Raw genomic sequence first — 14,802 nt, 5'->3', positions numbered from 1 at the left:
TTCCTTTCTGATCCCTGTGCAGGCAGCACCTCCAGCAGGCAGAGCTGTGCCTTCCCCGGGCCCTGCTCCCCCCGCGGAAGGAACCCGGGCAGCACCCACCCCCAAAACCTCCTCCAGTAAAAAAAACCCCTCTCAGCCAAACCTGCAGCCCTGGGGCAATGCTGGAGCTACACCCAAAGCCAAATGGAGAAAGCAGGATGATGATGTAAGTTCTCCTCTGTTTTGATGGAGTTGTTGATTTGTACAAGACACGAAATAATCCTGGGAAAAAAAATAATTTCGTTGTTTATTTTGTGTACAAAAGCTTCAATAGACTTGGTTAAAGTTAGTGACCTTGTTAATTGAGTAGAATGTGCTGGTTAATTGCTGATGATTTTTAAATAACTGAGCATCCCTTTCCTGGCCAGGCCTCCAGTGAGGATCCCTGCACCATCTGTCACGATGAGCTGAGCAAAGACTGCTGTGAGCTCGAGTGTGGCCATCACTTCCACAGAGAGGTGAGCTCTGCTCTTCTTCCTCATCTGCACCTCTTAAACAACCCCTTTACCCTGCAGTGCTTAAACATCAGAGTTTCCTTTTCCACCCTTTGCCCCCCAAACCTGAGCCACAGCCAGCCTGTCAGAAAGCTTTGGGTATTTTTAAAGTGAAATAATTCATCAGATGATTCTTCAGAGAATGAATTTGGTTGGGATTGCTGGCAGCACACTCAGGGAATGGGTTATCCCTGGAAACTCTCTGTTTGCCTCCTGATTGTGGAAATTCATGAAGTAAAAAATCCAGGATGATGCTGGAGTAACTCCACATTTCTGTCTGTGACTTTTCCCCCTTTACTTTTTTGTTTAATGCCGATTTGTTCTCGCAGAATCAATTTGATCAGAGGAAGAGAACAATTCTCCAGCCCCAAGTTGCAGTGGTGTAGAACTTGTTGAAGAGCTTCCCCATTAATTTTCAGCCTCCAGCTGGACTCCTCTCCCCAAATTTTACCTCTCACCCTCTCCCTGTCCCCACAGTGCATCCGAACGTGGCTCAAGCAGCATTCCAGCTGCCCCATCTGCCGTGTCCATGCTCTGCTTCCTGAGGATTTCCCTGAGCTTCCTGCATGGAACAAGTACAGCTGAACCTGCTTTTACCTCCTCACTTTCTAATTAAAGATGCAAAGGGGCTGCAGCACAACCCAGGGCTGGGGGGCAGGACAGAACCCTGGGTTTATTGGCCATGGGATTTGACTGCAAGATCCAGGATTTCTCCTGGTTCCTGCCTGAAGCTGTGGAGTTCAGGGCTGGCAGCACACAGAACTGGTGGATTTTTGGCTAAGGAACACTGAAAATACCAAATTCTTTTATCTGAAAGGCCAGTGAATAATTCCTGTAAGAGGGGGCCTTTCCCTCAGATTTTACCAGTATCAAGTAGGTGACCCACAGGATGGACCAACAGAACCGGAAACCAAGACATTCCCTTCTCTGGCCTAAACAATTCAGGATTCAAGGCTGCTGTGCTCTTTGCATAAATCCACAGCTGAAAATTCAAATTGTTTAAATAATGTTTTAATTTTAAATTGTTCATATGGAGCAATTCTTTAATCTCAAAATAAAGTTGAAGTTTTAATTTCCCCCCTTGTTGAAGGGCTGGTCTGTTTAAATGGGAAGGATTTTTTAAAATTATTTTTAAAAGGATTTTTAAGTGACACTTCCTCTGTATTTTGTGCAGGAATGGTCACCAGTAGCAGGAGGGGCAGAATTCCAGCAGCTCAGGGAATTATTCTCCCACTGTTTTCTGAGTCTGGAGTGGCCAGAGCACCTTCAACACTGACAAATTTATCCCAAACAGCCAAAAGGTGAGGACCAGAGCCTGAGAATCCAAAATGAAACTCAAATATTCTGTTGTGAGAACCCAGGGAGCATCCCATGGCTTAGGAGCTCTTGGCTAATTCCAGGGATCACTTGTTCCCCACACTGCTACATCTCCAGCTGAAGTTTTCAACTCCTCTCTCATTAACCATGTATTAATTACCACTTGAATAAAAAATAAAATTCCTGCTGCAGCCAAACATGTGGGTTTTGTGTAGTATTTCTGTTCATTCTGAGCTACCCTGTGCTGTAGAATTAAGGCCTAAAAATGCCAGTATTGGAATCCTTTGTGGGGCTGCAGCTCTTCCCCAAATTCTCCTGTACCAGCCCTGGTCTCAGGACAAAGTGCTGTTTTAGTAAATAGCATTTTCCTCTCTCTTCCCAGACAGTGAAATGAAAATTTTAGCTTTTTCTTCCCAAACTGGAATTACATTCTCCTGCTTGGCAGTGCTGCTGGATAAACCATAGGAAATTATTTTTGTTTTCTTAATTGTGCCTTTCTAGGTGCTCATCTTGACACTTCCAATTTCCATCACACAGACTGAGCCTGCCTCTACCCCACATGGAAAATTCATGGAAAATCCACAAATTGTGGTTGTTCCATTAAAACAACATCAAAATCCACAACCTGTTTGTTTCTTACTGAATTACTTTTCCTTTGAGCTGTACACTCACAGATTAATTTCTTCCTCCAACTCCTGTTCCCAATTGGACCAAAACTTCCTTGGTGTGATTTGAAATCACTCATTGCCCATCCATCTTGGGACAGATCCCACAGCACCACCTCCCAGAGCTGTAGCACCATTTTTTACACCTTCAAAATCTCACTTCTCATTCTGTCCCAATTCCCATCCCCTCCCAGTATGGCTGTAATGGGATTTAGGAGTTTTAAGGAATCTTCAATGCCTTTGGAACAAGTATTACAAAATGAAATCAAGAGAGGAATTTGCTACATACTTCTACAAGCTGTAGAAAGTTACAGAGTGATTCCTTCAGGATCTGCCTGAGAGAAATTGGTTTTGTTGAAGGCAGCAGGATTGGGAAAGGCAGAGAAGGCAAAGTCCTGGCCAGGTTAACAGAGAGGTGAAAGCACAAAAAGTGCCCACAGGAAGAAGGAATTGAGGTGGCTCCAGCTGAAGTCAGGCATGGATAAAGTTCCACTTTCCCTCTGAGGAATTCCCAGAAAATCCTTCCCTGCTTCTCCAGTGGGTGTTCACATCCTGCAGAGCTTCAGGGGGAAGTTCTCTGTGATGAGATGGTCGTCGTGCAGAAGGACCACGATGTTCACTTCAAACTCTGGGACAGGGGGAAAAGAGAGACACAATTCCATGGGAAGCTGAATCCAGGAGCAATCCTACTGCAATTCCACAGGGAAGCTGGATCCAGGAGCAATCCTATTTGAATTTCCACAGGAAAGCTGAATCTAGGAGTAATCTTATTTCAATTTCCACAGGAAAGCTGAATCTAGGAGCAATCCTATTTGAATTTCCACAGGAAAGCTGAATCCTAGCAGCAAACCTATTTCAATTTCCACAGGAAAGCTGAATCCTAGCAGCAATCCTACTGCAATTTCACAGGAAAGCTGAATCTAGGAGCAATCCTATTTCAACTCCACAGGAAAGCTGAATCTAGGAGCAATACCACAGGAAAACAGAATCCTAGCAGCAATCCTAATTCAATTCCACAGGAAAGCTGAATCTAGGAAAAATCCTACTGCAATTTCACAGGAAAACTGAATCCTAGCAGCAATCCTGGTTCAATTCCACAGGAAAGCTGAATCTAGGAGCAATCCTACTTCAACTCCACAGGAAAGGTGAATCCTAGGAGCAATCCCACTGCAATTTCCACAGGAAAGCTGAATCCTAGCAGCAATCCTATTTCAATTTCCACAGGAAAACTGAATCCTAGCAGCAATCCTGGTTCAATTCCACAGGAAAGCTGAATCTAGCAGCAATCCTGGTTCAATTCCACAGGAAAGCTGAATCTAGGAGCAGGATGAGGCAGGAGCTCCTGAAATATTCCAGACAGAATCTCATGTCAGCCCTTGGATCATTCCTAGAAAATCCTGCTTTGTTCTCATCTTTGGGATTCTTCTGGATTGTTAAATTATGGCAAACAATCCTCTGGAAAAGAGGATTCAGATATCAAAGAAGAAAATGTTTTGGGAAAGACAGTTCTACCAAGGTGGTGTTTAAAGCATGGAATGGGAGGATTCCAGGACAGCCCCAGTCCCTGTTTCCAGCCTTAGGAAATGAAATACTGGAATACAACAGGTCTGCAAACTGGGGAACAAAAATTCCAGGATATTACATTGTGTCCTTCAAAGCCAAAACCAGTATCAGATCAATAATCAATCCTACATGGAGACAGAACAAAAAGCCAGGCAGAGTTAATAAATGAAGGGAAGCAGAAATCAAAATAAATTCAAATTCTCATTGCAAATTGCTATTGAAGAGGTTAAAATGGCAAAAAAAAAATTATTATTTTGGGGAAAATCACAGATTCTGTGCCAACAGATTCCAGCAGGATGAAGGGAAGAAATACAAACCAGCTAAGTTGATTCTTGCAGTACTTATTTAAACAAATGAGGAAAATCCTGATTTGGTTAATAAAAGTACTGGATTTTGACAATCAGCACGTGGTGTAGATCAGAGAAGTCACACCCTGACCAACCCTGCTGCTTCCAGGGCTTTCAGCAGCAGAGTGGGAAACAAAAAGGAGAAAAAAGGAAAGAGGGGTTCTCACTGGTGAGGAAAAGAAGGAATTTTATTCTTGGACTATTCCTCAAGTGTTTAATCACAAACTGCATTCCACTGCTCCTGTCCCCTGATGATGGAATTTCATCAGGAGTGGCTGCACAGCTTTGGTGCCAGAATTGTTTGGGCTGTGTTCCTTCAGTCTGAAATGCAGGATTGGGCTCAGGGGAGCACAGGGATGTCCTGAGCTCCTCCTGCATTTCCCCCTCACCTCCCCACTCCTCTCCCAGGAAAGTCTCCCCACTCACCCACTTTGAAGTTGGTTGTTTCCAGCGTGGGGCAGGTGAAGAGCCTGGGGAACACCATGTGGATGGGGATGGGGAGGCCCCTGCACACATCACCATCAGCAATCTGGATGTTCTGGATCTCTGTGGCATCCCTGGCATAGCCCTCAGCACAGCCTGGGCAAGGAGGTGAAATGGGGGGAGATCAGAGAAAGCAGCACCCAAAATTCACACCAGGATTAAGAGGGGGAAAAAAAACACCCTGCAAGTTTTCACAGAGTTAAGGATCATGGAGATCATGGATATCATTTCCTCCATGTTCCTCCAAAGTGCAGAACCCTGCTGCTGGGTCACTGAGAATTTGAGACTTTCTGTGCTGGCAGGCACTGACCCCCAGGAGAACTCTGCATTGGAGCTGAGGCTGTGGAGAAGCTTCCAGAAGGGAATGATAGAGCTGGGATTGTGGGTGTGTGGTTTGGATAGAAGTGTGTGATATCACAGGGGGGAAAACTCAGAGTTTAAGGGTTTAGAATACAGTGATATATAGAAGCAAGATGGAGGTTTTAGGGTGGAGGTTTTAGGGTGGAGGTTTGTCCTTCACCTTCTTCTTCATGAATTTGGGTGAGTTTGTGTGATTGGGTAGAAAATTCCACATTGTGGGTCACAGGTGTTTGGTTATTGGGTTAAAAGTAAAAATAATTTAGGTGGCATTCTTTAATTGAGCAGTTAACCCTAAAAAGACATTGTAGAGAGAGAGTACATCTCCATTTTTAGTTGGTTAGCTTGCAGTGCTGCAGCACTCACTGCAATAGAACTAACAAACATTGAGTCTGAACAAGAAACCGCATTGAGCGTTTAACCCCAACCCTGGCAAAAAGAAGATAAAATGTGACACCCTGCAAGGCCCCAGTGCTCTGGCCTTCCTTTACTGCTGCTCCCTGATTCCCTGAGGAGGGAGGGAGGGAGGGAGGGAATTCCTGCCCAGGAGCAGGGGCTCACCACAGGTCTCCACCCGCACGAGCTGCAGCTCGATGCTCTTGACGGCCGCCTCGGCGCTCTCCACCACCAGCTCCCCCGTCAGTGGCTGTGTGATCACACAGTTGGTGGAGTTCAGGTGCCCTCTGATCAGGAATTTGGGAAGGGAGGCTCTCTGGAAAGGTTGGAGGGAGGAGAAAAAGATGGCACTGTAAAGAGTAGACTAAGAGGAAAAAAAACCAAAACCTAACGGGAAGTTGTTCAAACAAGGAGGAAATTCCCCCCAAAAGTTCCAAAGTTGAGGACTCAAGAGTTCAGAAATTCCTCAAGGAGTTGAAATGTATTTCTTTCACTCTCTATCAGGATTTCTCCTGACATGCATCCTTGCTCCTCCATCCACCCCATGGATGGACTTTTCCTGGGAAGAGCTGGCAGAACTTGGCTGTCAGAACTTGGGGACACCTCCCACTGTCCCAGGCTGCTCCAGCCCCAGTGTCCAACCTGGAACTGAACATTCCAGGGATCCAGGGGCAGCCACAGCTGCTCTGGAAATTCCATCCCAGCCCCTCCCCACCCTGCCCAAAATCCCATCCAGCCCTGCCCTCCTTGAAGCTTCCCAAAGCCACAGGGGGCTGTTAAAAAAGGCATAACCAAGGTTCAAAATGCACATTTTAAAAGGCTGTCCATGGTATAGAATGTTTTCCCTTGCTCCACTCCCGTTTTTCACTCAGGAAAGGGATAAAAATATTTAACCACTCCTGAGCAAAATTCCACCTTCAACTGGTCACCACATACAAGCAATGAGGCAGAATCACCTGATTGCTTATAAAAGTAAAAAAGAAAATGGAAAAATAAAAAATACATAATCTGCCTGTTAATCTAAAAGGCAGAATTTAATCACTTCTCTGGTCTCACTCAGAAACACACAAGCTTCACATTTAAAATAAAATAATAAAAAAATCATTTTACCTCTTTAACATTTTGCAGAGTTTCAGGAGTAATGGTGAAGTCCACAGGGCTTGGCAGCAGCTTCCCCTTCTGTGACTGCAGGGAATGGAAGGGTTAAACTGAAATCTGATCCCAAAACACAAAATATTAAAAACCACAACAGCTGGCTGCCCTAAACCACCTGGAAAAGCAGGAATACCCTCCTCATCTGAAGCAGAGAGGAAAAAAAGTTCCATTTCCCATTTCTGTATGTACAAATAAATTCACTTTACATGAATATTTCCTTTCATTAATAAATGAACTTGTGTCCATGGGTTCAAATTTGCTTTATAAATTCTTTTTCTCCACCAGCAAGGGGCTGATCTGGAACTCTGAGTGAGGATCTGCCCTCACTGCTCAAGAATTCAAAATAGCTGAGGCTGCCCAGCTGCAAGATGGAAGAGATTAGCAAAAGATTGGCTGCATTTTCCCAAAATGACAAATTCTGGCACAGAATAAGCTGGAGGGAAATGGTACATTGAGCACTGACAGTGAGAATTATATGTTCAGTAAAAGCTCATTAATTCACCCTGACTGAGAGATTCATGATTTAGTGACTGGTGAGCTAAGAAGTGCTGTAGTGGGAACAAGAAATAAACCCAGGAAAACTGCAGGAGATGTGATTTGTCACTCCTCTGACAAGTGTGGCTCACTTATAAATGTAATAATGGACCAATAAAATGTAGCATCAGATATTGCAGAAAATATTGAAATCTTACCAACAGGAAACTTGTTGGTAACACCAAACTAAATCTTTTAAAAAGGTACTTTAGAACTAAAATAACACTTCCACCCCAAGCCCTGAGTAACACAAAGGACTTTGATATTTACTGTTCTGAGTTCAAAGGAATGATAGAAGCAGGATGTTCCAGATGGAAAAAGGAATTTCATCAGCTCTGTCCTGTCCTCAGCTGCTCTGCACAAGCACAGCTCAACCTAAACCAACCCCAAATCCAACACAGCAACTTCTGTAACAACCAGCAAAGCATTTTCTGGGAGTGCAACCTCCTCCCACAAGGATCAGGATTAGAAACAAGAAGTGGAAATTCTAGAATTAGAAATGAGAATTCCCTTGTTTCCCTTGCAGGAGAAGGAGCTGCTCAGGGAGTCTGGATGTGGGACAAGGTTTGGGGTGAGGATGGGGCTGGATCTTGCTGTGAAGATTCTGTGATTTCCACCTGGATTGCGGCAGGGCTCTGAATCAGAGTTCCTCAGATATTTTCACCACCCAAGTCTCATTTCCAGGACTGTGAGAGCCTGGAACCTTTGGCTGAGAACTCCTGGGAGAATTCAAAACAGTTTTTGGAAAAATGGCATCCTATTTATGTGAGCACCCCATTGTCTCAGAACTCAAAGGATGAATAAGAGAATAAACTCAGGGCACTGTAAAAACATCTCAAAATTCAACTCCTCTTTGTCCTTTAAAAATAAGAGAGGGATGGGTTTTTCTAATCAGAAACAGCTCTTTGGGGTGGTTTTGTTTTGGGGCAGATTTTCTTTATTTCTACATTTTGGACAAAAGTATCAGGCACAGGATTTTGGGGTGTCCAGGAGCTGAATGATGATTTTTGGGGTTTCCTCCAACACAGATTATTCTGATTCTGCACTTCTGTAATCCCTCATGGCACTATCACAATTCCCATGGGTTTATCTGGGGTTTGTTTTTTACTCTTAAAGTGAAGTGTGGGGAGGAGAAAAAAAATAAAAATCAATCAAAACCCATTAATGAACTGCAAAATGAACAAAATCACACTCACCAGGGAGTGCACAATGAACTCACAAGTCTTGGTCAGGTCCTTGGCCAGCAGGGAGCGTCTCATGTCACAGCGCAGGGTGTACTGGGGGAAAAAAAAAAGAGATTTAATTCACATTTCCTCCCCCTTTCCCAGCTTTTCACTGCATTCTGTGCAGTGCTGTTGCTGTTCTATCCAGTTAAGGGTGATTTTTCACCCTGTTTTGGTTAAGGGATTATCAGTGTGATGTTTTCACAGCCCCTCTCATTTTCATTTTTTTGTGGGATTGGATTCTCAGTGGGAGCAGTTGTTGGGATATTTCATGGGGAAATTCAGCCACACAGCTGAGCTCACGCAGCACTAAAATCAGCTGAATTTGCTTCCAATTTGTTCCCTTAAAATGGGAGCCACAAACCAGTGGATGAAAAACAGCAAGAATTTGGTTATCCCAGAAATCCTACACTCCATCTCCAACAAAGGACAGGGAATTTCTTGGGATGGAGGTTTTTTGTTTTGTTTGATTTTTAATTCCTCCCTCAGACCAGGGATTTGGGTTCCTCACTTCTGGTTCATGGCCACAACTCCCCAGCAGTGTCTGGTTAAAGGTTTCTGCATCAGAACAGAGACTTGAACCCACAATTAATCCCTAAATAAAGAAAGAGAGGCCCAATTAAACTGGTTTATGAAGTGTCTCTTAACCAGCCCATCAGAGTCACAATTCCCTCTTCAGGAGGGCAAGACCCTCAAAGTTTGGCTGAAATTTAAATTATTAAATTGTAATGATATTTTATCCAAGAAAAGCTACACAGAGGAGAGCAGGAATGACAAAATAAAACAGATATTCCTCATTAAAGTGCACCTCAAAGTGACTGATTGATCACAGCAAGTTATTTGGGATATAGGAAGCAACTCAACCAGTGCTGCATCATTTCTGACATCCCTACCACAAACAACAGCTGTTACATGAGGGAAAAAGCCAAAACTGAGCAAATAAATGGAAAGGATTTTAAAAAACATCCAAACACAGACAAAAAACAAAGGATTTTTTTCCTTTAGTTACTTCTGATAGGCTGCTGGGGGGTAATTTGGTTTATTAGGTTGTTTTTTTTTCATTTCAGTGACATAAAATTTCAGTGTCTAACACAGAATTTTCCTTCAAGAGATGGCTGAAGGAAAAAACACCACTTAAACACCCTTAAAAAAACCACCAAAAATCACCCAAACAAACCAACCCACCTATGACAAGGCAATTTTTAACAAAAAAAAAAAAAAAGATCAAATTTCAAAACTGTATTTCCACTGTGCAGATGAAATTTCCTGGACCTCCTCACCTGGATATTCACAAAGACTCCATGGTAAGTCTCATACAGAACTTTGTTGCCCTTCATTTGCAGTGGGAATTCAAAGGGAATTTCTGTCTTGCCACTGGGGAGCTTCCCTGGTTTCACCATTTCAATGGTGCTGTTGATAATCTGAATGGGCTGCAAGGATAAATATTGAAGAGTTTGAGACAGAGAACCAACAATTTCTAAACTCTCCCAGTTGTCCTGCTGAGGTATTTCAGGTAAAACATTTTGTTTGTGCCATCATTCCTTACAGATTTACTGGAGCAGCTCTGACCACCTGAGAGCCTTTAAGGAAAGGTTTCATTTGAGAAAAAAAGAGAGGTTTTTGTGCTAAAAACATTCACCTGTGCAGGTCTTACCTTGGCAGTGTTGCAGAAGGCCTCAAACACCCCCACATTTTTGGCACTGAGCTGCAGATTTACTGAGCCCTCCATGGTTAAGGAGATCCCTTGGTGCTGCACTGTGTCCTTGCTGGTAATGACCACCACTCCAGAAAGAACTTCCTGACAGGAAAGAGAAAAAACATTTGTTAAAATCTGTTTTTTTTCACAGCTGTCAGTCAGAATGTGGAACTCTGAGATCTCCAAAAAATCCTGATCCCAAAGAATGGTGCAACCTTGTCAGGATAGACAAACACTGATGAAGGAATTTAGGATGAGAGCTCTGCACTTCTGGTTTTTCCTTAAAAATATCACCCTCCTCCTGGCCAGGGTATTAACCTGAGCTTCAACTTCTTCCCAAAAATATTTCCAGGAAGGTGAGAAATCCTCTCTCTGGGTCAGCTGGTAACAGCCAAGTTCCATTTGATGTGTTGGAATAAAGTGCCAGGGGGAATTGCTGTATGAAAATTGGGATGAGGGAAGAGAAGGCACAACTGGAAAAGGGATGGCCAAGCTGAAGGTGAGATTTAAAATAGAAAAAATTAACATGAAGGAACAATTTCAAAGTGAATGGGAATGAAAGGCAGGAGTTGTGTGACTCCAGGGATGTTGTATCCATCCCATGAAGGATGTGATGTCCACAAAAATCCTTTGCACAAAAATGCTGCATCCTCAAAGGGTCAACTCAGACTTTTTAACTCTGAAAAAATGATGAACTGCAGGACAGCAACACACAGCTCCCTTCACACACTCCATGGTTTATCCTTCCCTTCTCCCACACCACAGAATCTGCTTCAATCCTGAAATATTCCCAGCTGGAAAGGGCAGCAGGTGACTGAGAACTGGAGAGTTCCCTGGGGATAAAGGTCCCCTCCTGCTCCTTCCCCAGGCAAACAGCACCTCCAGCCAAGGTACAATCCTGACTGCCCACTCTGCACCCTGACTGGGAATTCTGGCAGATTTCTGTCTTTCCTGGTGGTCCAGGATGGCAAAAACAGGTCAGGGGGGTTGAGGTAGCAGGAAAACAAACATCCACATCCAAGCAAGGCTGACATCCTGAGAGCCTGGGAAGAGGATCTGCAGCAAGTGGGAAATGCCAGAACAGGAGCACAAAGGGACAGCAAAGAAAAGCTGACCTAAATTCTGCACTGCTCTGCTAAAGGGCCTTAATTAGCACAAGCAATTAGGTTATTGCTTTAAAAAAATGAGTCCAGCTCAACTCTGAGAGGCAAGGACGAGAAGTGCTTTAACAAAGAAGTTTCCTGTCACACAACTCCTTCCAGAGCTGCTGCTACACTTGGGAAGGTGCAAGGCCTGGCAGCAGGAAAGGGAAGGGTGACTTGAAGTTAAATATCAATTTTTCTTTCAATTATTCTTCAGAAATGGCAAACCAAAGCTCAAAATTCTGCCCCTGTGCTCAGGTGTGACCCCACCTGGATCCTGCCCCAGCCCTGCCCCAGCCCAGGGAGGAGCTGGAGCTGCTCAGAGAGCCCAGAGGAGCCCCAGGATGAGCAGAGGGATGGAGCAGCTCTGCTGGGAGGAAAGGCTGGCACAGCTGGGATTGTTCAGCCTGCACAGGAGAAGCTTTGGGCTGAGCTCAGGGTGGCCTTGCAGGGCCTGAAGGAGCTGCAGGAAACCTGGAGAGAGACAATTCCCAAGGGCTGCAGGGACAGCACACAGGGAATGGCTTCACTGTGGGGTTGGATGGGATCTTGGGAATCAGGAATTGTTCCCTGGGAGGGGCTGGGATGGAATTGCCAGAGCAGCTGTGGCTGCCTCTGGATCTGAAATTTTAAACTGAAATTAAAAACCTTTCCACATGGAGTTAAAGTGGAAGGTAAAAACAAAACTGACAGATTGACTGACCAGAAACATCCTAATTTCAACTTAAAGCAGAAGGAATAGTCCTTTCCATAAAAAAAAAATACTATTTAAAAGTGATATAAAGCAAGTTCAGTCACATTGAAAATGGACACACTTTGGCACATTCAACATATTTGAGAAACTGAAATAAATCAACAAAATCCTATTAAAAACAGACAGTATTTACCACTCTGGAGCCATTCCTAAAGGGAATAATTCAGCTTTGCCAATAGATAATCTGACAATTGTAGGACAGATGCTGCACACCCTTCCTTTCAAATCCCGTTTTCCAGGATTAAAATCATTCAATAAATGGTATTTCAGTGGCTGGAAAGGATTTTTATGATACAAGTGCAAGAGAAAAGAGACACCTGAATATTGCTGCTGAGCAGCTGGGCATTTCTAGGTAACAAATTTTAAAAAATTTAAATATTCCTTCCCTTTCAAGCCACATCGACTTCTACAGAGCTGGGTCAGGATCTTCCCGTGGTACCCAGGGAAAGGGGAAGGACAAAAAGCATCACTTAATTCCAAAGACGATGCACGAAATCCCGGAGCTCAGCACCTGCTGGGAGGACACCGCGACAGCACCGACAGGAGAGGGCGAACGACTCCACTTCCCGAGGATTCCCGAGGAATCCCCAATGCCATGGCTGGTGCCATTCCCAGCGGGTGAGGACACAGCCCCCGAGCCCAGCACACCCCGAGTGTCCCCGACAGACCCTGGGTATCCTCGGCAGGCTCGGGGAGCCCCAGAACAGCTGGGATGGAAAGGATGGATCTGGAGATGATGCACAGGCAGGGTGATCTGGAGCAGGTGACACAGGAATGCATCCAGGGGGGTTTGGAGACTCCACATCCTCTCTGAGCTGTTCTAGGGCCGCCTTTTCTCCATGCAGAGAAGTTGTGCCTCCTGTGCAGGGGGAATTGCTGGGCTCAGCCCCTGCCCGTGGCTCTGGATGGAGCCCTGGAGCAGAGCCTGGGACTGCTCTGAGCCTGCCTGGGCACAGGGACAGACAGACAGACAGGGACAGACAGACAGCCCCAGGGCCCCCAAGCCCAGCCCCTCTCCCTGGGGCTCCTCTCCAGGCTGAGCAGCCCCAGCTCCCTCAGCCTTTCCTGGGCACGGAGATGCTCCAGGCCCTGGCTCAGCTCCAGGAGCTCCTGGCCCTGCTGTGCTGAGGAGCCAGAGCTGGGCACAGCACCCAGAGGTGCCTCCAGGGCTGGGCACAGGGGCAGGGTCACCCCTGACCTGTGGGAATGCTCATCCCGATGCCCCCCAGGACAGCACGGGCGTCCCTGGCCGCTCGCCCCGTGTGGTACCCCGCAGCTCCCCGCGCTGCCGGCGGCGCTGTCGCGACAGACGCACCCCATCGCGATAAACCTTCCCGGCGCGCTTCACCCGCACGTCCAGCGTCGTCCCCATCGCTCCGTCACGTGACACCGCCTCACGTGACCCGGGGGTGCGCGGGAGCCACGCCCCCTCCACATCCGGGTCCTCTCTGCCGTCACTTCCCAGCCGCTGACGCCGCTTCCCGCGCGGCCCCGCCCACTGCCCCCGTTGTCATAGCAACAGCGGGCGGGGTGAATGACGCAACGCCGTCACCCGCGGAGAACTACAGAACCCGGCGTGCTTTGCGCGCGGCCAGCGCCCGCTGCGGGCTGGGCCACCGCGTGGGCTGATGGGAGTTGTAGGCGGGGCCGCCACCGCCTTACGCGGGCCGCGAATGTCGCTTGTCGCGACTGAGGGGCCGCGCGCGGAGCAGGGCGGTGACAATGGGAGCCCGGGAGAGGTCCCGCTTCCTGACATTTATCCCTCTGACTACATTGTACAACCATAAGCACCGATATAAATGAGGAGCGAGCTTGTCTCTGTTCTAATTCCAGGCGGGATTAATCGCTCTGAATTCCCAAACACGGCCCGGCCTCGGTCCCCAGAGTTCCTCGCGCTTGTCCGATAAATTCAGGAGCGCATTCAGGACTGAGGAATTTCGCTTTAAAAACCCGGAGCACGGCAAGGCTCGGTGTGGAAATGTCCGAGTGCTGAGGGAAATGCTTCCATCTCTTCCAGGTGTGGCCTCAGACGGAATTCCTGTGATTTCAGCGGAACCAGGAGTTGTCCATCGGTGGAATTGCAAGTCCTGAAGGAGATCTTTAAAGCAGGGGTCGAGTTCTGAATTTTATTGCTTTCCTAGGTCATTATTTTCACCTCATTCTTCACACATTATTCACTAAAAGTAGATTTTCTTCGGATTTACATCATTAAAATGAACACAGCCCTGTCAGTGGTGGCAGTACCTGAAGATGGTTCTGTCCTCTTCCTCTCACCCTTTCAGTGCTGAATCCCATCCACATCCCTTCCTCCTGCAGGGCTTATGGAAAAGTTGGAAAATCCATTGTTTTGGGGAAAAAAAGTGAGATATCAAAGTTGTCCCACATTTCAGGAAAGAGGGAGAAAGTGGTGATTGTCAAATGAAAAGAGCATTTAACTGGGATCACTGAATATTACTGGCAGGACTCAGGTAGCCAATTACTGTCATTAGTTAGTGTGGGGCAGAAAAAGGGAAATTTTTTTGTTTTGGATTTTACCCCATCCAAGGAGAGCTCAAAAGAGGAAAAGAAAAGCCTGGGCAGCACAGCTGCTTTTGTAAATGTAGATTTTTTTTTTTTTTTGCCATCAATTTCACAATC

At 46.0% G+C, this 14,802-nt stretch overlaps 2 protein-coding genes across 7 annotated transcripts in view; one reads left to right on the top strand and one right to left on the bottom strand.

Annotated features, from left to right (window-relative positions):
- TTC3 (tetratricopeptide repeat domain 3) overlaps positions 1-11,988 on the top strand; it is a 60,263-nt gene extending 48,275 nt beyond the window's left edge. For 3 of the 5 annotated variants that reach the window (XM_033052087.2, XM_033052086.2, XM_033052090.2), the window contains 2 exons: positions 23-205; positions 408-1,098. In XM_033052087.2, the coding sequence (XP_032907978.1) occupies positions 23-205; positions 408-647 (423 nt within the window). In that variant the 3' untranslated portion in view covers positions 648-1,098. Of the gene's footprint in view, positions 1-22; positions 206-407; positions 1,109-1,707; positions 2,048-11,950 lie in introns of those variants that run through there. The other 2 variants (XM_033052088.1, XR_004417050.1) reach the window with 2 other exon arrangements.
- On the bottom strand, positions 173-13,587 carry VPS26C (VPS26 endosomal protein sorting factor C). 2 transcript variants are annotated; one of them, XR_004417052.1, is made up of 9 exons: positions 13,481-13,587; positions 10,228-10,371; positions 9,854-10,003; positions 8,547-8,627; positions 6,772-6,846; positions 5,827-5,977; positions 4,852-5,004; positions 2,805-3,143; positions 173-261 (listed from the first exon to the last, which is right to left on the bottom strand). XR_004417052.1 is itself a non-coding variant. In XM_033052107.1 (8 exons), exons 1-8 carry the CDS (start codon positions 13,535-13,537, stop codon positions 3,061-3,063), a joined length of 894 nt encoding a protein of 297 aa, XP_032907998.1. In that variant the 5' UTR covers positions 13,538-13,587; the 3' UTR covers positions 2,325-3,060. The 2 variants fall into 2 exon arrangements, 1 of the variants encoding a protein (XP_032907998.1); XM_033052107.1 differs by lacking the exon at positions 173-261 and having other exon boundaries at positions 2,325-3,143.
- Positions 13,588-14,802: the final 1,215 nt, after the last annotated feature.

This window comes from Catharus ustulatus, chromosome 2 (assembly GCF_009819885.2).
Source record: "Catharus ustulatus isolate bCatUst1 chromosome 2, bCatUst1.pri.v2, whole genome shotgun sequence".
In the NCBI taxonomy this organism is placed as follows: Eukaryota; Metazoa; Chordata; class Aves; order Passeriformes; family Turdidae; genus Catharus; species Catharus ustulatus.
The sequence above is the reverse complement of the archived record's forward strand: the minus strand, read 5'-3'. Positions and strand labels throughout refer to the sequence as shown.